At 48.8% G+C, this 24,836-nt stretch overlaps 1 protein-coding gene across 2 annotated transcripts in view; it reads right to left on the bottom strand.

The window, feature by feature from the left end:
- Positions 1-22,404, bottom strand: part of LOC119953219 (nuclear receptor ROR-beta-like) — a 66,147-nt gene extending 43,743 nt beyond the window's left edge. The window contains exons 1-2 of one of the 2 annotated variants that reach the window (XM_038777245.1): positions 22,058-22,404; positions 8,248-8,333 (exon numbers count right to left, since the gene is read on the bottom strand). In XM_038777245.1, coding sequence (XP_038633173.1) covers positions 8,248-8,333; positions 22,058-22,076 — 105 coding nt within the window. In that variant the 5' untranslated portion in view covers positions 22,077-22,404. Of the gene's footprint in view, positions 1-8,247; positions 8,334-8,634; positions 8,681-22,057 lie in introns of those variants that run through there. The other variant, XM_038777244.1, reaches the window with a different exon arrangement.
- Between the last annotated feature and the right edge of the window lie 2,432 nt (positions 22,405-24,836).

Raw genomic sequence — 24,836 nt, 5'->3', positions numbered from 1 at the left:
AACAATCGTCTGTTTCACAGCACCAAATAGAGCCTCGCCTTTCACATGAGGCAAAATTCACATCACTCATTAAATCATAAAAGGAGCAAGAATCAGAAAGTTTATAAAGTGGTCACAAGATTGCTGATATATACTATTGTCACTATTATACACCACTGATATACACTATTGTCACTATTATACACCATGGATATACACTATTGTCCCTATTATACACCACGGATATACACTATTGTCACTATTATACACCACGAATATACACTATTGTCACTATTGTACACCACGGATATACACTATTGTCACTATTGTACACCACGGATATACACTAGTGTCACTATTATACACCACGGATATACACTATTGTCACTATTATACACCACGGATATACACTATTGTCACTATTGTACACCACGGATATACACTATTGTCACTATTGTACACCACGGATATACACTAGTGTCACTATTATACACCACGGATATACTCTATTGTCCCTATTGTACACCACGGATATACAGTATTGCTAAGTTCAAGTTCTCTTTTTTATAATCAGGGGTTAGGGCGGGATGCAGATCAGAGGATATTATCAAATCAGCCATGATGTTATTAATTGACTGAGCAGGCTCGATAGGCTGAATGACCTTCTCTTGCACGATATCTGTTGGTCCATCACCCTCCAAATGTGCCTCCTGCTTCCATATTGAAAAGAGAAACTATTGCAGAATTGTAGAATTGGCAGTGCAGAAGGAGGCCATTCGGCCCAACGAGTCTACACCAGCCCTTGGAAAGAGCACCGTGCTTAAGCCCACGCCTCTACTCTAGCTCACCATTTTGGACACGAAGGGCAATTTAACACGGCCAATCTACCTAACCTCTGCTGCTCCGGTTTCTTCCCAGGAGTCCCAAAAGCCGTGCTTGTTAGGTGAATTGGACATTCTGAATTCTCCCTCTGTGTACCCGAAAACGTGGCAACTAGGGGCTTTTCACAGTAACTTCATTGCAGTGTTAATGTAAGCCTACTTGTGACAATAAAGATTATTTCTATTACCTGCACATCTTTGGTCTGTGGGAGGAAACCGGAGCACCCGGAGGAAACCCACGCACACACGGGGAGAACGTACAGATTCCGCACAGATAGTGACCTGATGCCAGAATTGAACCCAGGATTCTGGTGCTGTGAGGCAGCAGTGCTAACCACTGTGCTGACAACTGCTGGCCAATTTTCCCTCTCTCCCACCCCCAGGTACAGTGCCAGCACCCCCATTGCCAAATATTTGTCACATATATGGCCTCTTGGGGAATTAATAGCACCCCAAGCACGACAACATCCTGGGGATTACCATTGACCAGAAACTGAACTGGACCCAGCCGCATTCATACTGCAACTACCAGGACAGGTCAAAGGCTTAGAAACCCGTGGCAAATAACTGACCTCCTGACCCCCCAAAGCCTGTCCACCATCTACAAAGGACAAGTCAGGACTGTGACTGAAATACTCTCCACTTGCCTGGATGAGCGCGGCTCCAACAACACTCAAGAAGCTCAACACCATCCAGGACAAAGCAGCCCCGCTTGATTACTCCCCCTTCCACAAATATTCAAACCCTCCACCACCGACGCACAGTGTCAGCCGTGTGTCCCATCTACAGGATGCACTGCAGCAACAGACCAAGGTTCCATAAACAATGGGCAGGATTCTCCCACAATCGGCGGGATGGCCTGATGCTGGCGCCAAGAACGGTGCAAACCGCTCCGGCGTTGGGCCAACCGGAAGTTCCAGTAACTGCCGACCCAGAAGGAGCTAACAATGGCGTGACGCCATTCGCGACGGCGTCACCCGTCACAGACGCGCGTGCCGTCATTGACGGCACTGATGGAGACCTGGCAAAATGGCCGCCTGCCACGCAGCACCGAGGTTCCAGGAGCGCGGCATCGAGGTGCTACTGGACGCAGTGGAGCAGAGGAGGGAGGCCCTGTACCCCGGACACGGCCGCAGGGTGGTGCCTTGGCAGGGAGGTGGCAGAGGCTGTCAGGGCCACGGCCGTAACAGCCAGGACAGGCATCCAGTACCACAAGAAGGTCAATGACCTTGTCAGGGCAGCCAGGGTGAGTACCTCCCCCCATCCATTCTCCCCCCCGGAGGGTCGGAGAATCCCGCCCAACATCTTCTAAATCCACAGCCACTACCATCCAGAAGGACAGGAGCAGCAGATACCTGGGAACCCCACCACCTGGAGGTTCCTCTCCAACTCACTCACCATCCTGACTTGGGTCAAAATCCTGGAATTCCTTCCCTTACAGCACAGTGGGTGTTCATACACCTAGCGGTTCAAGAAAGCAGCTCACCACCACCTTCTGAAGGGCAATTAGAGATGGGCAATAAATGATGGCTAAGCTAGCGACGCCCACATCCCGTAAATGAATTTAAAAAAGGTCTGGCCTTGATGATGTAAGAGTAGCATAAATGCGAGGACAGGTTGATCAGCTGACCTGAAATCCTAGGTCTGAGAAACCGCGGCACAGTTTACAAACCGCGGCACAGTTTACAAAGTAATAATAAATCTATACAAGTCATTAGTTATGGCACAGTTTTAATATTGTACTTAGTTGATCATCTTACTTTAGAAAGGATGCAAAGCCCTTGTCAAGGTCAGGGGTGATTCACTATAACATTAGGAATGAGAAATGACAAAAGAATAGAATCTTTGCAATAGAACAGAAAGGTGCTCTGATGAGACCATCAATTCACGCGACATGTGGTTAGAAGTGAACAGTGGCTTTAATCGTCTTACAACAGAGCCTGCCTGTGACGACATGAACTCTAGATGAACTGGCAGGCAGGCTCTGACTGCCAAGCTTTATACAACCAGTGGGGGGGAGGAGTCATGAGCGGAGCCAAGGGTGGATCCCAGTACAAACTTCCATACATTCCCAGTACACCTCCCCCTAGGGGCAGAGCTGCGCAACAGCTTGTGTGCCGAGCTTACAGAGGCAAGGTACAACATGTGTGATAACAGTGTGAATTATGTAATTATGATTCACCACATTCACCCCCTGTAAAAAAATCAAGTCCGGCGGGGGTGATGGTTTACAGATTGAGCCTGTCCCGTGGTCGAGTTGTCCGTTGTGATCGGCGGAGCACCGGGGTTGCAGTCTCCTCTGGTGGCTGGATGATCACGGTGGGTTGGGGTACGATGGCGGACTCCGGGGGTGATTCTGTCCGAGCTTTGTACCCGTCTGGTTCGACTGGTGAGTGGGGCCGCTGGGAGCTTGCGGGTGTGGGCGCGCGGAACATGTGTAGCGAACTGGTAGGCGCGGGGGCGTGGGGCGCGGTGAGTTGGGTGGGATGTAGTGTGAGGGGTATCTCGGCGGTGGGGTTGGATCCTGCAGGCGCTGGGTCCCAGAGGGATACGGTGTCCTGACGGCCGTCAGGGAATTCTCTGAAGGCGTATTGGGGTTTCGAGTGTAGTAGGAGCACTTTTTCCACAAGCGGGTCAGTTTTGTGCGCCCTGACGTGCTCCCTGAGGAGCACTGGGCCCGGTGTCTTCAACCATGCTGGGAGTGAAACCCCCGTGGTAGTGCCCCTGGGAAAGATAAAGAGCCGCTCGTGAGGGATCTGGTTGGTAGCGGTACGTAAGAGGGACCTAATAGCGTGGAGCGCGTCGGGGAGGACTTCTTGCCAATGGGAGGTCGGGAGATTCCTGGACCGGAGGGTCAGTAGGACGGTCTTCCAGACCGTCGCGTTCTCCCTCTCCACCTGCCCGTTCCCCCTGGGGTTGTAGCTGGTAGTCCTGCTCGAGGCGATGCCTTTGTCGAGCAGGCACTGACGCAGCTCGTCGCTCATAAAGGACGAACCCCGGTCACTGTGTACACAGCTGGGGAAACCAAACAGGGTGAAGACACTATGCAGGGCCCTAATGACTGTGTGGGGGGTCATGTCGGGGCACGGGATAGCAAAAGGGAATCGGGAGAACCCGTCGATGACATTTAGGAAATACACATTCTGGTTAGTCGAGGGGAGTGGCCCTTTGAAATCGATAGCGAGGCGTTCAAAGGGCCTAGAAGCCTTGACCAGGTGGGCCCTGTCTGGTCTATAAAAGTGCGGTTTGCACTCCGCACAGATCGGGCAGTCCCTGGTGACCGCTTTTACCTCCTCGTTGGAGAAAGGCAGGTTTCGGGCTCTGATGTAGTGGGCGAGCCGGGTGACCCCTGGGTGGCAGAGGTCACTGTGGATGGCTTTTAAGCGGTCGCTCTGCGCGCTGGCACACGTCCCGCGGGACAGGGCATCTGGAGGCTCGTTGAGCTTCCCCGGTCGATATTTAATATCGTATTTGTAGGTGGAGAGCTCGATCCTCCACCTCAGAATTTTATCATTTTAAATTTTGCCCCTTTGCGAGTTGTCAAACATGAAGGCAACCGATCTCCGGTCGGTGATGAGGGTGAACCTCCTACCTGCGAGGTAGTGCCTCCAGTGACGAACAGCCTCCACAATGGCTTGTGCTTCTTTCTCGACTGAGGAGTGTCGAAGTTCCGAAGAGGAGAGGGTTCGGGAGAAAAATGCGACTGGTCTCCCTGCCTGATTTAGTGTGGCTGCTAGAGCTACTTCTGAGGCATCGCTCTCAACCTGAAATGGAGTGGATTCATCCACCGCCCGCATGGCAGCCTTGGCGATGTCCTCCTTGATGCAGTTGAAGGCCTGGCGCGCCTCAGCTGACAGGGGAAATAGTGTGGCCTTAAAGAGTGGGCGGGCTTTGTCCGCATATTGAGGGACCCACTGGGCATAAAATTAAAAGAATCCCAAGCACCGTTTGAGGGCCCTGGGACAATGAGGGGAGAGGGAGTTCTAAGAGGGGGCGCATACGGTCCGGGTCGGGGCCCAGGACTCCGTTCTCCACGACATAGCCGAGGATGGCTAGTCTGGTTGTGCGGAAAACGCATTTCTCCTTGTTGTATGTGAGGTTAAGCTTCTGGGCCATCTGGAGAAATCGATTCAGGTTGGCATCATGGTCCTGCTGGTCATAGCCGCAGATGGTGACATTATCCAAGTACGGAAACGTGGCCCGCAGCCCGTACTGGTCCACCATTTGGTCCATTGCTGGTTGGAACACCGAGACCCCATTTGTGATGCCAAAGGGAACCCGGAGGAAATGGAAGAGGCGGCCATCGGCCTCGAACGCAGTGTAGTGGCGGTCCTCCGGGCGGATTGGGAGCTGGTGGGATGCAGACTTCAGTCCACTGTGGAGAAAATCCGATACTGGGCGATCTGATTCACCATGTCTGCAATCCTGGGGAGGGGGTACGCATCGAGGAGCGTGAACCGATTAATAGTCTGACTATAGTCTACGACCATGCGGCATTTTTCCCCGGTCTTGACGACCACCACCTGAGCTGTCCAGGGACTGTTACTGGCCTCTATGATCCCCTCACGTAAGAGCTTCCGGACCTCGGATCGAATGAACACCCTGTCCTATAGGCTGTACCGCCTGCTGCGAGTGGCTATGGGTTTACAGTCCGGGGTGAGGTTGGCAAAGAGAGGAGGGGGGGGGGAGATTCGCAGCGTGGCTAGGCTGCAGATAGTGAGTGGGGGTAGGGGTCCGCCGAAGCTGAGGGTGAGACTCTTGAGGTTGCATTGAAAGTCGAGTCCCAATAAGTGGGGCGCAGAGTTCAGGCAGGACGTATAGTTGGAAATTAGAGTAACTAGCGCCTTGGATTGTTAGAGTTGTGACGGTGCGCCCTTGGATATGGACAGAGTGGGAGCCCGAAGCGAGGGAGATAGTTTGCCGTGCAGGGAAAACGGGGAGCGAACAACGTCTTACCAGATCTGGGTGTACGAAGCTCTCAGTGCTCCCGGAGTCGGAAAGTCATGGTGTACTGCACCCGTTGATTTGGACCGTCGTCATAGAGTTGTGGAGATGTTTTGGGCGCGATTGGTCCAGTGTGACTGCGTTGAGTTGCGGGTAGTCGGTGGCTCGGTCGGCTGCGCTGGGGTGGCCCCGTGATGAGTGCCCGCTGGGGTCGCAGTCTTCAATCAAATTTTCTGAGTTTGGAGAGGATGGAGCCCAAGATGGCCGCCCCCGTGGATCACACGTGGCGGGCGGCGAGGAAGATGGCGTCCAAGATGGCGGACCCATGAGTCGCACGTGGTCGGCTGCGCGTGGATCGCACGTAGCGGGCGGGGGCGGAGTCGGGGTATAGGCCGCAGCGTTCCGGGGCCTGCGGGCCTGTGAGTGCGGAGAGCGGTCGCTTTGTGCCGCGGGAGGGTTAGGGGCTGGGGCCTTCCTTGCCAGACACACTCTGGCGTAGAGACCTTTTCACCCGCAGCTGCTGCAGATCGCATTGCGGGCCGGGCAATGCTGCCGCGGGTGCTGGGACTGGCCACAAAAGTGGCAGGCTGGGGCAGCATGGTGGCTGGGTGGCCGTGCAGCGCAGGCCTGGGGCAGTCGCTGGTCGGGGGTCCATGACGGGGTCGCGGAGTCCGCAGGAAACGAGGTGAGGCTACGAAACGAGACCTCTATAGTTGTAGCGAGTTCAACAGTATCTTTTAAATTTTGAGCCCCTTTCTCCAACAGTCGCTGGCGCAACAAAGACATCGCGGACAGCAAGTCTCTATGTTCAGCAGCATTTACTGCCTGGTAATTACAGTCCCGGGATAAGGCTTTTAAGTCTCTTAGAAATTCTTCTAGCGATTCTGTGGGGCGCTGGCGGCGAGTAGGAAAAACGTGGCGCACATAGACCTCATTGACGGGCCTCACGTACATTCTGTCGAGTAGGGCCAGGGCCTCTGTATATGAGCCGGTACAATTTAACTGAGTAGATATACAATGGCTCACCCTCGCGTGCAGTAGGCTGAGTTTCTGCTCCTCCGTCGTATCTGTGGTGCTTGCTTCAGCCAGGTAGGCCTTAAAACATCGGAGCCAATGTGAAAAGATTTATTTTGCCTCTGCATCCTGTGGGTCGAGTTCCAGTCGATCAGGCTTGAGGGTTGATTCCATAGTCGTTCCTTACTGTTTCTTAAGACGATTAAATTGATGAGACCATCAATTCACGCGACAGGTGGTTAGAAGTGAACAGTGGTTTTAATCGTCTTACAACAGAGCCTGCCTGTGACGAGATGAACTCCAGATGAACTGGCAGGCAGGCTCCGGGCTTACAGAGGCATGGTACACTGTGTGATAACAGTATGAATTATGCTATTATGATTCACCGCATGCTCAAAATTACGAAACACTTTGCTGAGATAAAGCTGGGTATTGTGTATTCATCTTTGTTGGTCACTTTAAGAATCCGATCACGTATTGATGACGTCACCCACCGTTTGTGTGGGCAAACAGGAAGCCATCCCAACAACCTGCAAACACCTTCCCAGTAAAGCTCTCACTTCTTTGCACCTTCGTGGTCTGCAAGCCTATCCTTTAAAATACCACACGGGTAAATATCTCATGATCCAATGCAAGAGAGCATGAATTGAAGATTGCTACATAACATTCAAGGAGATTTTAAGATAATTGTTTTGTCCGGGGGTGCTTTTGGACATCGCAGTGGAATGAGAAAGCATGGCAGCTTTTAAATGGTAAATAGAAGATAGAACATTACAGCGCAGTACAGGCCCTTCGGCCCTCGATGTTGCGCCGACCTGTGAAACCACTCTAAAGCCCATCTACACTATTCCCTTATCGTCCATATGTTTATCCAATGACCATTTAAATGGATAACTATTTTCAAATGTAAAAAGGATATGGTGAAAGGGCAGTGGAATGGATCGAATTCGATACCTTTTTACAAAAAGGTACAGATGCAATTGTCACCTCCTGCAGCTCTTAGACACAGAATCACTGCAGTGCAGAAGGAGGCCATTCGACCCATCGAGACTGCACCAACTCTCCGAAAGAGCACCCTAACCTAGGATCACTCCCTCGCCCTATCCCTGTAACCCTACCTAACCATTGGGCACTAAGGGGCAATTTATCATGGCCAATCCACCTAACCTGCACATCTTTGTGGGAAGAAACCGGAGCACCCGGAGGAAACCCACGCACACACGGGGAGAAAGTTCAAACTCCACACCAGACAGTCACTCATGGCTGGAATCGATCCCGGGTCCCTGGCGCTGTGAAGCACCAGTGCTAACCACTGTGTCACCGTGCTGCCCTGTGCCAGTCCCAACTAGTCTGCATCCTGACTAAAACAACTGAACAGAGGTACCTGGCCGGGAAGCAGAAATGATAAATTAGCTTTAGCTTCACTTACTTTACATCCTTCGCAAGTGATGACTCCATAGTGGATTCCTGAAGATTTATCTCCACAGATTTTGCACGGTATCACTTCTATTTGGGCTGAAATGAGAGAACAACGAAAGGTAAGAAATGAATTAAGTAAAGGCTTCTGAATGAGTTAAACCAAGTGACAAATCAAGTAGGCATTTTCTAAATAGGAATTAATTTTTCTGCATCTCCAACTGCTCCTCAGGAAATTACACTGAATCACTCAGAGTTCTTTATCCAAGGGGTCACCAACTGGCAATGCCCTCATTTTCTCAATATTTGGAAAACAACTGTGAATTATTCAGCTGCCAATTTCAAACCACAGGTTCCATACAATATAGATTTCATAAGTTAGGACAAATATACAACCTACTCTCTGGGGATGACTGTAGCCTGGTACGCATGCGAGAGAGAGTTTCCTTTCACTTTCAATGTCTAAACACTTCTGCCCAGTTCTTTCAGAAAGCATCAAGCAGGAACCAATCACTAACTGATGTCAGGCACAACACTGTCCCTGGCCAAACCACAAAGTTGCCTGCCAACCAATCGATCGAACCTGGCTTCCATATTCCACCCAGTGCCAAGGAGTCTGACTTCTCCTTTCCAAAAACAGAACCTGGGAACACAGTGTCCTGACAAGCAGGTTGCTTCAACTTTCAGTCCTCTGCTTAAAGGCATTCTAATTATGGGTCCATGAACCAAAATAATAAAATATCATAAAAGAAATGGGAACAACGGAAATAACAGGCAGGACAGTTACACTGCAGACTTTAAAACACAAAGCTCCTCTGCTGGCAACAAGAGCAACAATGTAGGAATGCAACCCTGCAGCACTGACACACACACCTTTAGTTTGGGGGGAATTGACATTCTGCAGCTAAACTTTGGGTTATGCATGTAGAAAGAAAACACATTTTGGAAGTTTACAACCTCAACACAAGCTCAACACAAATGTTAAAAAGTCACCCCGCTTATAACCCTTTAGATTTGAGAAATCTACGCTTCAGATATGACGAACATAGTTGTTTGCTCTGTGACGTTACAGACTTGAGAGCAAATTTAATGCTATCGTTTTTGTTAGAAACAGTTTAATGTTTCCATAGTAAATATATTTTCAACTAAGCCAGTTTTGTTCTGTGAATACAAATATCCCTTGTACATTATTAAAGTAATGCATGATACCAAGTCATATGCCTTTACTATGTTTATTCCTGACATCGATCTTTGTTTTTTTAACATAGAATTTCTAACAGTTTATGTTATAAAATACGTCAGTGATTTCACAATTATCCGCATGATCAAAAATAGGAAATACATTTTTTAACTATACTGGTAAACAAAAAGTATAGACTGTCTGATGCTGTGATTTCCTGGGAAACCAAGATGGTGGTGGTGGGGAGCAGATGGAACATTGTGCGGAGATTTGACTTGCATAGGCAATGGAGCAAGATGAAAGTAGGGGTCAGCAGTAAGATGACAGTCAACAGATTCGAACAATACAAAGTAAATATTCCCAAGTTCTGAAGATCCAAGAACAAAAATGGGAAAATAGCTGAAAATGGTCCGTTCTGGAAGCAACCACAGGTGATTGGCAGTGAACGTTCCTCAATATCTCCATTCCGAAATGAAGTTGATCTGTATCCACCAATAGATATTAAATGAGTGACCCAATTGAAATGAAATAAAATGAAGATCCCTTATTGTCACAAGTAGGCTTCAAATGAAGTTACTGTGAAAAGCCCCTAGTTGCCACATTCCGGCGCCTGTTCGGGGAGGTTGGTACGGGAATTGAACCGTGCTGCTGGCCTGCCTTGGTCTGCTTTCAAAGCCAGCAATTTACCTGTTTGATGGAAATTCTGAAATAAATGGAAGGGAGGGAACTATTTATATTGTCAGCGAGTCATGAAGCACAATAAAAGGTGGATTGAGTGATCAACAATTTAGTGAGAATGGTGTCAAGGGAGCTGGAGGTGGGTATCATGGACAAGATAGATATATCTGGTGCAAACTTCTCTTCAATTTCCTTTCATACAAGGGGAGGTATGGGTTTAGAGCTATTTGGTTATAGCCAGTGAAGGTAAAGAACCACTTTTTCTCTTTCAGTTGCTATCCTAAAAGGTTACGTAACTGCAAAGCAAGTGTTTTGGCAAAACAATTTATTTACCTTGCTACCAAACTCCTATTTATTTTTTTCAATCTTTCATAACACCAGAATCGAAACATTATTAGTACGCTGTTGGGATAAGCACAGATATCTTGCCTCTTGCCCTCGACAGGTCTCATTTGTCATAAGTGAAAAGACTCAATATCATTGTGATAACCTCCAACTCAACTCTGCATCTGCAAACGGACAATCCTCCCTTTTAGCAGATCTGGTGGCAACATTAACAGCAGCTGGCAGGTAAAATCTAACAGAAACAATGACTATTTGCTTCCAGACGTAACGATCTATAGGTGATTTCAGACTAATATCATGTTAGTGTGATTTTGCAATAATCATCCAATTTTGTGATAATAAACATAAAATACTCTTTGAGAAATTGCTCTGTTCGGATGCTGAAAGAAAATATTTTTTTGAATTTGTTTAATTAACAATCAAAGTGAAATAAGTGGATAGTATGTCTGGGAAGAGTGCCCTGCAGTCAGTGTCACAGTGAAGCAGTCTGGGAACAGTGTCCTCACAGTCAGCGTCACAGTGAAGCAGTCTGGGAACGGTGTCCTCACAGTCAGTGTCACAGTGAAGCAGTCTGGGAACGGTGTCCTTATAGTCAGCGTCACAGTGAAGCAGTCTGGGAACAGTGACCTCGCAGCGTCACAGTGAAGCAGTCTGGGAACGGTGTCCTTACAGTCAGCGTCACAGTGAAGCAGTCTGGGAACGGTGTCCTTACAGTCAGCGTCACAGTGAAGCAGTCTGGGAACGGTGTCCTTACAGTCAGCGTCACAGTGAAGCAGTCTGGGAACACTGTCCTGCGGCACGGGGATGGCTTCATTGGGAAACCCCCTTGACAAACGGTAGGAAGAGCGATTCCTGTTGCCAAATCTATGCCGGCCTCAACTCCTGTTCTCCATTTCCCCACAGCCTCTATTCCTCCATCTATCAAATCCTCCATCTGTCAAATATTTATCCACCTCCACTTTAAATACTTCGAATGATCCAGCCTCCCCCTCCCTCCGGGGGGGGAATTCCAGCCTCCCCCTCCCTCCGGGGGGGGGGGGAATTCCAGCCTCCCCGTCCCTCTGGGACAGAGAATTCCAGAGATTCCCCTACCTCCGGGACAGAGAATTCCAGAGATTCCCCACCCTCCGGAGCATCGAATTCCAGAGATACCCCACCCTCCGGGAGAGAGAATTCCAGAGATTCCCACCGGGAGAGAGAATTCCAGAGATTCCCCTCCCTCCGGGAGAGAGAATTCCAGAGATTCCCCATCCTCCAGGACAGAGAATTCCAGAGATTCCCCCCCTCCGGACAGAGAATTCCAGAGATTCCCCATCCTCCAGGACAGAGAATTCCAGAGATTCCCACCCTCCGGGAGAGAGAATTCCAGAGATTCCCCACCTTCTGCGAGAAGACATTTCTCCGCACCTCAGTTTAAAATGACCGGCCCTTTATCCTGTAGCTCTGTCCCCTTGTTTGAGACTCTCTCACCAGTGAAAACACATCATCATCGACCCTGTCAGCCCCTTCAAGATCTGATATGTTTGAATAAGGTCACCCCTCACTCTTCTAAACTCTGAGGAATACAGACCCAGACTATTTAGTCTCTCTAGATAGGACAACCCTCTCATGGCAGGAATTAGTCTGGTCAATCTCCTTGGACTGCCTCCAATGTCACCAGATCCTTTTTTAGGTAAGGGGACCAAATCTGTACAAATTATTCCAGGTGAGACCCCATCAACACCCTGAAAAACTGCAATAAAACCTCCCAATTTTTCAAATCCAGGGCGGAATTCTCCGACCCCCCCCGCAGGGTCGGGGAATCGCCTGGGGCCGGCGTAAATCCAGCCCCAGCCGTAGCTGGAATTCTCCGCCACCCAGGAATCGGCGGGAGCGGGAATCACGGCCCTGCCGATCGGTATGCCCCCGCGGCGATTCTCCAGCCCGCAATGGGCCGAAGTCCCGCCGCTGAGAGGCCAATCCCGCTGATGTGGTTTAAACCACCTCTGTGCCGGCGGGATTGGCGGCGCGAGAGGGCCCCAGGGGTCCTGGGGGGGGCGGGCCGATCGGACCCCAGGGGGGGGGCCCACGGTGGCCTGGCCCGCGATCGGGGCCCACCGATCGGCCGGCGTGCCAGTGCCGTGGGGGCACTCTTTTTATTCTGCCGCCGCCACGGTCTCCACCATGGCGGAGGCGGAAGAGACCCGCCCCCTACTGCGCATGCGCCGGTGGTGACGTCAGCGGCCGCTGACGCACCGGCGCACGCGCGGACCGGCGAAGGCCTTTCGGCCAGCCCCGGGCCGGGCAGCGTAGCGCCAAAGGCCGTTGGCGCCGGTTTTGGCGCCAGTCAGCGTGGCGCCAACCACTCCGGCGTGGGCCTAGCCCCCAAAGGTGCGGAGAATTCCACAACTTTTGGGAGGCCCGACGCCGGAGTGGTTGGTGCCACTCTGCTACGCCGGGACCCCCCGCCCCACCGGGTAGGGGAGAATCCCGGCCCCAATCTCTTTGCAATAAAGGACAAAGAAGGAGTTAGATATTGCTTTTCGGCGAAAGGAAGTATAGCATATAGGAGGAAAGTGGGAACAGGTTACTGAGTTGTGTGGTCAGCCATGATCATAATGAATGGCGGAACAGGCTCGAAGGGCCGAATGGCCTCATCTTGCTCCTATTTTTTATGTTTTTGTGAAACATAATGGGTCGGATGTTCCAGTCCTGCTGGTGATGGACCCTCGTCACGGGATTCTCCGGGTGATTGGCGTGGATTCAATGGGAAACCCCATTGACAGCAGCAGGAGGAAATGCTGCTATCGGCCAATAGCAGCCTCCCTCCCGCCATTAATAGGTCCACAGGTAGGCCAGAGAATCTGACCCAATGAATCGGATTTGATTGTTTCAGGTGTTACTCAGTAAGGTTGTCATTGATTTTGTATCTTCACTCCATCTTCCTGCACTATTCACATGATCCTCGATTCCTTTAATGTACAAATATGTATCAATCTCTTGCCTTCAGTATAGAATTTACGCAGGCTGTAAGTTATACTGACAGGGTAACGTTAATCGCCCAAACCTAGTTGAACCAAAAGACATTGGCCCCAATGTTGAAATTGATGTGGAGCTGGGCCCAGATTAATCAGGCTTGTACTTTCCTGCCATTTTCCTGCCTCTTTCCACTTTTTAAACATAGCGCTTTGCCAGGGTGATGGTCATTGGCTGCAAGTGGGGAGCAGCAAATTAAGCCCCTTAGTGGGTCTAAAAAGGTCACAAGGAATCTTCCAGTCAGCTTCGGCTCTCCCTACCTTCCAATGTGGAGGGCAAACCATGGCCGATGAAGGTAACCTCCCAGTGTCAGGCTGGGTGGGATTGGCGGAGCTTCACCGAGCATGTCCACCATGGCGGTGGCGTCTTTTCATTTTTAAAGTTTTAAAAATGTCTTGGCTTTCGCTCCCTACACTGGCAGTTTCCAACTTCACTCCATCAGCCTGGACTCCAGCCTCAGGAGCCCAGCCTCTGTCCTTAACAGAATGGCCAGCACACATTCTGATTATTAAATGGCCTGCATTTCAAAAACTCCCTCAACTCCCCCCCCACTCCCCCAACACCGGGGCCTCAACTCCCCCCCTCCCCAGACACTGGGGCCTCAACCCCCCCCCCCCCCCCCCCCCCCCCGCACCAGGGCCTGCCTCAACTCCCCCCCGCCCCCCCTCCCCAGACACTGGGGCCTCAACCCCCCCCCCCCCCCCCCCCCCCCCCCCCCCGCACCAGGGCCTGCCTCAACTCCCCGATTAACTTAATGCATTCTATGCTCGGTTTGAGCAGGTAACCAACAATCCGCTGTCGAGTGCCCCAGCAGCCCATAATTCACCCATACCCACCATCACAGTTTCCGAAGTCAGATCGGCCTTCCTGAAAGTGAACCCACAGAAGGCGATGGGCCCGGACGGGATCCCTGGTTGTGCACTCAGAGCCTGCGCATACCAGCTGGCAGAGGTATTCACAGATATCTTTAACCTATCCCTACTCCACTCCGAGATCCCCACCTGCTTCAAGAAGACCACCATCATACCGGTACCAAAGAAGAACCAGGCAACGTGCCTCAATGACTACCGCCCGGTGGCCCTGACGTCAGTTGTAATGAAGTGCTTCGAGAGGCTGATCATGAAGCGCATCACCTCCATACTCCCGGAACGCCTTGACCCACTTCAATTCACATACCGTCGCAACCGGTCCACATCAGACGCTATTTCCCTGGCCCTACACTCATCCCTAGAGCATCTCGAAAACAAGGACTCCTACATCAGACTCCTATTTATTGACTACAGCTCCGCCTTCAACACCATAATCCCAGCCAAGCTCATATCAAAGCTCCAAAACCTAGGACTTGGCTCTCCACTCTGCAACTGGATCCTTGACTTTCTGACCAACAGACCACAGTCAGTAAGAATGAACACCAACACCTCCTCCACAATAGTCTTCAATACCGGTGCCCCGCAAGGCTGCGTACTTAGCCCCCTACTCTACTCCCTGTACACACACGACTGCGTGGCAAAACTTGGTTCCAATTCCATCTACAAGTTTGCTGACGATACGACCATAGTGGGCCGGATCTCGAATAACGACGAGTCCGAATACAGGAGGGAGATAGAGAACCGAGTGGAGTGGTGTAACGACAACAATCTCTCCCTCAATGCCAGCAAAACTAAAGAGCTGGTCATCGACTTCAGGAAGCAAAGTACTGTGCACACCCCTGTCAGCATCAACGGGGCCGAGGTGGAGATGGTTAGCAGTTTCAAATTCCTAGGGGTGCACATCACCAAAAATCTATCCTGGTCCACTCATGTCGACGCTATCACCAAGAAAGCACAACAGCGCCTTTACTTCCTCAGGAAACTAAGGAAATTCGGCATGTCCACATTAACCCTTACCAACTTTTACAGATGCACTATAGAGAGCATCCTATCGGGCTGCATCACAGCCTGGTATGGCAACTGCTCGGCCCAGGACCGCAAGGAACTTCAGAGAGTCGGGAATACCACCCAGTCCATCACACGAACCTGCCTCCCATCCATTGATTCCATCTACACCTCCCTCTGCCGGGGGAAAGCAGGCAGCATAATCAAGGATCCCTCCCACCCGGCTTACTCACTTTTCCAACTTCTTCCATCGGGCAGGAGATTCAGAAGTCTGAGAACACGCACGAACAGACTCAAAAACAGCTTCTACCCCACTGTCACCAGACTCCTAAATTACCCTCTTATTGACTGACCTCATTAACACTACACTCTGTATGCTTCAACCGATGCCAATGCTTATGTAGTTACATTGTATATATTGTGTTGCCCAATTATGTATTCTCATGTATTTTCTTGAATTCTGTTTAATTCCCTTTTCTTCCATGTACTGAATGATCTGTTGAGCTGCTTGCAGAAAAATACTTTTCACTGTACCTCAGTACACGTGACAATAAACAAATCCAATCCAATCCAATCCAAACTCCCCCCCGCCCCCCCCCTCCCCAGACACTGGGGCCTCACCCTCCCCCCCACTCCCCCGACACCGGGGCCTCACCCTCCCCCCCTCCCCAGACACTGGGGCTTCAACCCCCCCCGCACCAGGGCCTGCCTCAACTCCCCTCTGCCCGCCCCCCCCCTCCCCAGACACTGGGGCCCCAACCCCCCCCTCCCGCACCAGGGCCTGCCTCAACCCCCCCCCCCCCCCCCCCCCCCCCTCCCCAGACACTGGGGCCTCAACACCCCCCACACGGGGCATCAACTCCCCCCCCCCTCCCCAGACACGGTGCCAGGCCCGATTCTCCCGTAACATTGGATTCTCCACCCCGCTCCACACGCGATTTTGGCACGGGGCTGCGGAGAATACAGCCCGGAGTACTCGGGAGGGGTGGGGATTTTAGTTTAGACGGGCAGCATGGTCGGCACAGGCTTGGAGGGCCGAAGGGCCTGTTCCTGTGCTGCAATTTTCTTTGTTCTTTGTTCTAACCTTTCTACAGAACTGATTGAGATGTTAAACTTGGTTTCTTCCTCCACAAATATTGACCTCAACCTGACCTGCTGAGATTTTCCAGCACATTGTCTTTCTTTCAGATTTCCAGGATATCCCAGCCGGGCTGCAGGCCCCAAACTACCCAGCCCTCCGAGTTCCTGACAAATGAGATGAACGGTAAATGTCTTCCATCACATTTCATGAAAATCTATCCTAAAGTTCATATCTGTATTAGTCTAATCTCTAGATTGTGATGTTTCAATTAAGGGAAGAACATTTGTGAAGGTCTTGGGGCTTGTCCAGAACCCCAGTTTTTTGCCGTCAAATTCAACAAAATACTTCCTGCTTAAAGTAGTATTTAAAAGGGGGAGCACGGTAGCACAATGGTTAGCACTGTGGCTTCACAGTGCCAGGATCCCAGGTTCGATTTCCCGCTGGGTCACTGTCTGTGCGGAGTCTGCACGTTCTCCCCGTGTCTGCGTGGGTTTCCTCCGGGTGCTCCGGTTTCCTCCCACAGTCCAAAGATGGGCAGGTTAGGTGGATAGGCCACGATAAATTGCCCTTAGTGTCCAAAAAGGTTAGGAGGGGTTATTGGGTCATGGGGATAGGGGGGGAGTGAGGGCTTAAGTGGGTCGGTGCAGACTCGATGGGCTGAATGGCCTCCTTCTGCACTGTATATTCTATGTACTAAAAGATTGGGATATAATTACTAGAGGTCATATTAGGAGGGAAGAAATAAGTGCCAGTGGTAAAACAACATACTCAAAACGATTTTGCTTTTCTGATAACTGCAATGACCCCAGTATCTGGGATGCAAGCTACGGAAAAAACATTACTCTGAGCAACAGCATATTTGTTTTGTTTTTTAAATTTATTTTTACGGGACGTGGGCTTCCCCGGCTAGGCCAGCATTTGTTGCCCATCCCTAATTGCCCCTTGAGAAGGTGGTGGGGAAATGCCTTCTTGAATGTCTGCGGTCCATATGGTGTAGGTACACCCACAGTGCTGTTAGGGAGGGAGTTCCAGGACTTTGACAGTGAAGGAACGGCCGATATATTTCCAAGTCCGGGTGGTAAGTAACTTGGAGGGGAACCTCCAGGTGGTGGGGTTCCCAGGTATCTGCTGCTCTTGTCCTTCTTGATTAGCGTGGTCATGGGTTTGGAAAGTGCTGTCTAAGGAAGCTTAGTGAACTCCCGCAATGCATCTTGTAAATGGTACACACGGCTGCCATTGTTTGTCGGTGGTGGAGGGAGTGAATGTGGAAGAGGTGCCAATCAAGCGAGCTGCTTTGCCCTGGATGGTGTTGAGCTTATTGAAATGAAATGAAATGAAAATGAAATGAAATGAAAATCGGTTATTGTCACAAGTAGGCTTCAAATGAAGTTACTGTGAAAAGCCCCTAGTGGCCACATTCCGGCGCCTGTTCGGGAAGGCTGTTACAAGAAGTGTTGTTGCACTGATCTAGGAAGTGGATGTAATCCTTGTAGTTGGTAGACAAGCTTTGGGGAGTCAGGAGGTGAGTTACTCACCACAGGCTTCCTAGTGTCTGACCTGCTCTTGTAGCCACAGTATTTATTTGGCCGGTCCATTTCAGTTACAGGTCAGTGGGAAACCCCAGGCTGCTGATAGTGGGAGATTCAGTGATGGTAATGCCATGGTGTGATGGATGGGGGATTCAGTGATGGTAATGCCATGGTGTGATGTGATAGTGGGAGATTCAGTGATGGTAATGCCATGGTGTGATGTGATAGTGGGGGATTCAGTGATGGTAATGCCATGGTGTGATGGATGGGGGATTCAGTGATGGTAATGCCATGGTGTGATGTGATAGTGGGGGATTCAGTGATGGTAATGCCATGGTGTGATGGATGGGGGATTCAGTGATGGTAATGCCATGGTGTGATGGATGGGGGATTCAGTGATGGTAATGCCATGGTGTGATGTGATAGTGGGGGATTCAGTGATGGTAATGCCATGGTGTGATGGATGGGGGATTCAGTGATGGTAATGCCATGGTGTGATGGATGGGGGATTCAGTGATGGTAATGCCATGGTGTGATGTGATAGTAGGAGATTCAGTGATGGTAATGCCATGGTGTGATGTGATAGTGGGGGATTCAGTGATGGTAATGCCATGGTGTGATGTGATAGTGGGGGATTCAGTGATGGTAATGCCATGGTGTGATGTGATAGTGGGAGATTCAGTGATGGTAATGCCATGGTGTGATGTGATAGTGGGAGATTCAGTGATGGTAATGCCATGGTGTGATAGTGGGGGATTCAGTGATGGTAATGCCATGGTGTGATGGATGGGGGATTCAGTGATGGTAATGCCATGGTGTGATGTGATAGTGGGGGATTCAGTGATGGTAATGCCATGGTGTGATGTGATAGTGGGGGATTCAGTGATGGTAATGCCATGGTGTGATGTGATAGTGGGGGATTCAGTGATGGTAATGCCATGGTGTGATAGTGGGGGATTCAGTGATGGTAATGCCATGGTGTGATGGATGGGGGATTCAGTGATGGTAATGCCATGGTGTGATGGATGGGGGATTCAGTGATGGTAATGCCATGGTGTGATGTGATAGTGGGGGATTCAGTGATGGTAATGCCATGGTGTGATGTTTAGTTGTTGGAGATGGTCATTGCCTGGGGCTTGTGTGGAGTGAATGTAACTTGCCACTTGTCAGCCCCAAGCCTGGATATTGTCCAGGTCTTGCTGCATTTGGACATGAACTGCTTCAGTATTTAGGAGTCATGAATGGTGCTAACAGAGTGCTATCATCAGCGAACATCCCCACATCTCAACCAGCAAAGCAATTTTCCCCAATTTTGCGAGGGCTCCTTAATGCCATTCTCTATAAAATGCTGGTTTGACATCAAGCTGACCTGAAATTAGGATACAAACAGTAGAGTTTTGGATGACCTTGGGTTTGTAGAGTGTGGAAAATGGGATGGTCAGCTTGGCGCATGTTAGAATAGTTCAGCTTGAGGGTAAGAAAAGCACGGATATGGTGGAGCCTGAACATTATGGAGATCCAAATATGTGATTTTACTAATGGACAGGATATGCAAGTTATTGTTGCTTCTCCAGAAAAAATGGGGGCAGCACGGTAGCATGGTGGTTAGCATAAATGCTTCACAGCTCCAGGGTCCCAGGTTCGATTCCCGGCTGGGTCACTGTATGTGTGGAGTCTGCACGTCCTCCCCGTGTCTGTGTGGGTTTCCTCCGGGTGCTCCGGTTTCCTCCCACAGTCCAAAGATGTGCGGGTTAGGTGGATTGGCCATGATAAATTGCCCTGTGTCCTAAAAAGTAAGGTTAAGGGGGGGGTTGTTGGGTTACGGGTATAGGGTGGATACGTGGGTTTGAGTAGGGTGATCATTGCTCGGCACAACATCGAGGGCCGAAGGGCCTGTTCTGTGCTGTACTGTTCTATGTTCTATGGGGTCAGAAGTTCTGCTAATGGTGACAAAGAGCAGCCTTAGCCTTTCTTTAAAAAAAAGTGTCCCATGTAAAATTTTATCAAATGTTTTTTTCAAAATGCATGCTGCACCTCGATTGTGCTTACCTAATCTTTGTAGTTACCTTCTTACAGGATTATTCTAAATCCATGCTATTTACTCCTCAAGGTCCTGTGGTCTTGACACAACCACAAATAGCATCTTGTGCACTGGTCTTAACATTTTGGTCAGGACCTGATGTTACAAGTTGAAAAGAATGACTGATCAGAAAAACAAAATTGTTTTTGAAAAATAAAATTACACCAAAGATGAAAAGGTAAATAAAAATAACAGGAAACTACAGAGGAAACACAAATATTTCCTGTTTAGTATTAAGTTTTTGCTAAAAAAAAGTCCAGTTTATTTTGCTGAAAATGCAGGAGGAATATTCACAAGACCTATTATTTCCAGAATTTCTAATTTTTCCCGATGTGGTTTCAAACTTTTTAAGTTACTTAGAGTGGCTTTGCTAAATTTCAGAACTCTGTTATCACGGGACACTGAAATGTAACAAAGACTAGATTTGAACATTTCCTTGATGAATTTGCATTGACAGGTCCATTAAAAAGTATTCTGTATTTAAAACACAGCAACAAGGCTTGTTTTTATAATTTTTAAACATTTAAACAGAAGATCGAGTCAATCTACTGAGCATGAAACATTAACCATATTGGAATTACATTTAGTTCTGTACAATGGGGGTCTTGAGTGTGCAGGAGTCCGACAGGACTTATTGGGATTGCATCGATGAATTTTGTCTGCTACTGAATCACTCTGCTGTTTGGAAAATGTATGGCAGGATCGAATGAGCTTTAATGGCATCAGTTTTGCTAGGATTATTTCACACAGAGACCCTTCTTTGAGATTTGGACGGTATGAATATTCTGCACGAGAATGTTCAATTAAATCTCAATACATTAATAAGAGATAAAATATTGCAGATGCTGGATTACTGAAACTTAGAACAGAAACGAAAACGGCCGTACCCGTGGAGAAAGAAAGGCCAGGGTTTTACAGTCCCCCCCCCCCACCATGAATGTGTCCCACCAACCGCACGTCTCCCCCCATCACGTCGTGCGTGTGTTCCCCCCATGGCGCTTGTATACCCCACCCCACCCAGTGTGTCCCTCCCCCCCATCACAGCGTGTGTGCCCCCCCACACCATGGCATGTGGCCCACCAACCCCACCCCGTATCCCCCTCACCCAACCCTGTATCCCCTCCACCAGTGTGTGCCCCCCACCACAGTCTGTGCCCCCCCACCATAGCATATGTCACTCCCCCTACCATAGTGTGTGTCAGACCCCCATCATACCATGTGCGACCCACCACCATAGCGTGTGTGACCCCCCCCCATCATAGCATGTGTGACCCCCCCCCCCATCATAGCGTTTTCCCCCCACCACCCCACCACTCCCCCTGGCAGATACTGTGGGACATTTAAATTGCCGTTTACTGGGAGGGGCCATAAAATCGGAGATAAAGTAAACATTTCCGGACAATGACCGTTGATGAAAAGCAGCAACTCTTCTAAACAAAACCTTTAATACTGATTATCTGAACTTCTCATTATCCCATCTCAGATTAGTGCCGACAACTATTTTAATGTTGAGAATTGAGAATTGTAAAATAAAAATGGATTTTACCCAAATGTAGTGGCTGACATTTGGTCAGATTTGCAAACATATACACGTGATAAAGCAAGCTTTTCTAGCTTTCCCTCTAAATCTGCAGCAATGCCGTCTGAGGATTAGCACCGTGGTTAGCACTGCTGCCTCACAGCTCCAGGGACCCGGGTTTGATTCGCACTTCCTCCCCGTGTTTGCGTGGGTTTCCTCCCACAGTCCAAAGATGTGGTTGGGTGGATTGGCTGTGCTAAATTGCCTTTTAGTGTCCAAAATGTTAGGTGGGGTTACGGGGATGCTCTTTTTAAGGACCAGTGCAGACTTGATGGGCTGAATGGCCTCCTTCTGCATTGTAAATTCTATGATGAACATATTCAACATTGAAGCACCGATCTCCTGCTCATTTTGTGCAGAAATAAACATTAAATACTTTGCAAAAACATCTACAGGATAAGCAGAATATCAAGTTTACCTCCTGTTTTATATTGGTAACTTCAACAAATTGGTGGTACTCACAATGCGATGAATTCTTCATTTCAAATTGTACTCGATAATCCTCTTGAATTTCTATTCAACCATTCGAAAGCAGTCCGTGCCACCCTCTATTTCCCACCGTACAGAGCAAAGCAGTGCTAATGCTAACAGGATTTAGCGTTGGAACGGTCTATTCAGTTCCTTTCAAACTGCATCACTCAGCTTTCACTTCCACAACATATCTAATGACCATCCTTAAACCAAACTCAACAGCAACGTTTTGTTCCAATCAGACCCTGGAGGCACATTATGAAAATGCAGCTTCAATCGCTTCCTTCTATATGACAGTCGTCCTAGTCATTGGATCTGCAACCCGATTCTGGAGGTGATTTTCATCTACTCGGAGGTCATTGAAATCGAGCGACAATGAAAGAGCTCTGAAAAGCTGAATCATTTAGCCTGGCAGTAACACAACTCTGCACGAAAAGTGGTTACTTGCCAAGTAAAAATTAAATTAAAAAAAAAATCAATTCTTAAGACATATGGAAGAAACATTTTAAATCTCCAAATGAAAAAGCAAAACGCTGTAATAGTGATCAAATGGTGGGAATATTACTGCCTTTGAGCCTAATCTAGTTCGCTGAATCACTGTTAGTTCATATATAATGGAAGCTGGCCATAAGATTAACTTGAGGAAATTTTAGAATGCTGCTTTTCAAAACCTCATCTGTGTGCACCAGCTTTTATTTGCAGAAATATCCTGAAGTATATTGTACTCTGCACATAACAGTCTCTTTATAGTGAATCAAAAATAGAGTGTGAAAATCTGAAATGACAATTAATTTACTGCTGACTTAATGTGGATAACTTTTCACTCATTTCCTATCAGTTTGGCAGACAGATCAATAGAGGTAAAAGTCTCCAGTTAAAAGGGGCATGGATTTGGTCACCATTTATCGAAATGCAATTTTTAAAGCACTTATTCCACTTCAGCCACGGGAGGCATGTTAGTCTGAAGACCAAATCTTGCAGGAGGTAAAAGGCAGCAAATTAGACTGACTAGTTAAAGGAAATGAAAATTGAAACAGAAAATAATCTAAAATGTGAAACAGTGTGGAAAATTGTCATTACAGGTTACATTCAAAATGTCTTTATTATATCAGTGGAAACAGCCCAGTTAGCTGTCTGCTAATAAAATGGGGCTTCTAACAGGTAACATTTCAAAAAAACGAAGTGAATAATTATTATTGTCACAAGTAGGCTTATATTAACACTTCAATGAAGTTACTGTGAAAAGACCCAAGTTGCTACACTCAGGTGCCTGTTCGGGTACACAGAGGGAGAAGTTGCACTGTTTTGTGCAGTATTGAAAATATAAGATTGTCCAATTCCTACAAATTACTTGAAATAACTGACTGCAATGCCTAGTTGTTAAAAAAATATTTTGCCCTGATAGTCTGTACAACTGGGTGTAAGTGTGTTCAACTTGCATCTTTACCAGTGACCATGTCAATGTTTACAGGTGGGTGAGGTTCTGTCATTTCAATGTGTTCACTGGGTGTTTCGACCCTTACTCCGTAAAGGCCAAAAGGTGAGGCTCAAGAGTGACAGGTTGTTCCCTGATCCTGACATCCCCAGCCCCCCCCCCCCCCCCCCCCCCCCCCCCTGAAACATGTTGAAGATTGGTTCCAGTGCTGGAATAATGACCCAATTCCCACCTCCAGGCGTACCTATGCTGACCCTGTGTGAGTGCAGCTGAAATGGTGAAGTCCCTCTTCCTGACTCCATCCACTTTGACAGTATAAGGGGCTTCAGACCTATAAGGACCATTCCAGAAACTCTGACACAAGGTCAGGACAAAATATATCCGGGTTCTAGTAGACTCCTGTGGTAGTTACACTCGTCTATAGGAATGTCTGCCGATTTTTGTGGACTAAAATTACTCGAGTTGCAATTAAACCAAATAAAGCCACTCACTAAATTCTTATAAAGCTTTTGCCCATTACCATTCATATATCATTTGTAAATAAGTGGCCTGGAGGGGTGGTGGAATTTTTTAAGCCCTTCCTCATCGTGGAATTTAATCAGGCAGGAGGATGCCACTCCCGCCCCAGGCCCTTGATCATGGGGAAGGCCCATTGCTGTCCAATTAAAAACTCGATTGGCAATTAATTCAGAGGGTCTTCTGGAAGGGAAGTAACGCAGGGTTCAGTGCTGATGTAATATAATAATAATCTTTTTATTGTCACAGTAGACTTACATTAACACTGCAATGAAGTTACTGTGAAAATCCCCTAGTCGCCACACTCAGGCGCCTGTTCGGGGAGGCCGGTACGGGAATTGAACCCGCGCTGCTCGCTTTGTTCTGCATTACAAACCAGCTGTCTAGCCCACTGAGCTAAACCAGCCATGTGTAAATAATAATGCGAGTGATTTAACGGCCTCATCGTGCCCGACTTGGTGTCTTGGCAATGCTGTTGAATTTTGGCAGAGGCCTCTCGTAGAGACTTAGAACATAGAACATAGAACACTACAGCGCAGTACGGGCCCTTCGGCCCTCGATGTTGCGCTGACCTGTGAAACCATCTGAAGCCTATCTGACCTACACTATTCCATTTTCATCTATATGTCTATCCAGTGACCACTTAAATGCCCTTAAAGTTGGCGAGTCTACTACTGTTGCAGGCAGGGCGTTCCACACCCCTACTACTCTCTGAGTAAAGAAACTGCCTCTGACATCTGTTCTATATCTATCTCCCCTCAATTTAAAGCTATGTCCCCTCATGTTGGTCATCACCATCCGAGGAAAAAGACTCTCACT

The sequence above is a fragment of the Scyliorhinus canicula genome, chromosome 18, assembly GCF_902713615.1.
Source record: "Scyliorhinus canicula chromosome 18, sScyCan1.1, whole genome shotgun sequence".
In the NCBI taxonomy this organism is placed as follows: Eukaryota; Metazoa; Chordata; class Chondrichthyes; order Carcharhiniformes; family Scyliorhinidae; genus Scyliorhinus; species Scyliorhinus canicula.
Note: the sequence above shows the minus strand (reverse complement) of the source record. Positions and strands in the feature narration are given on the sequence as shown.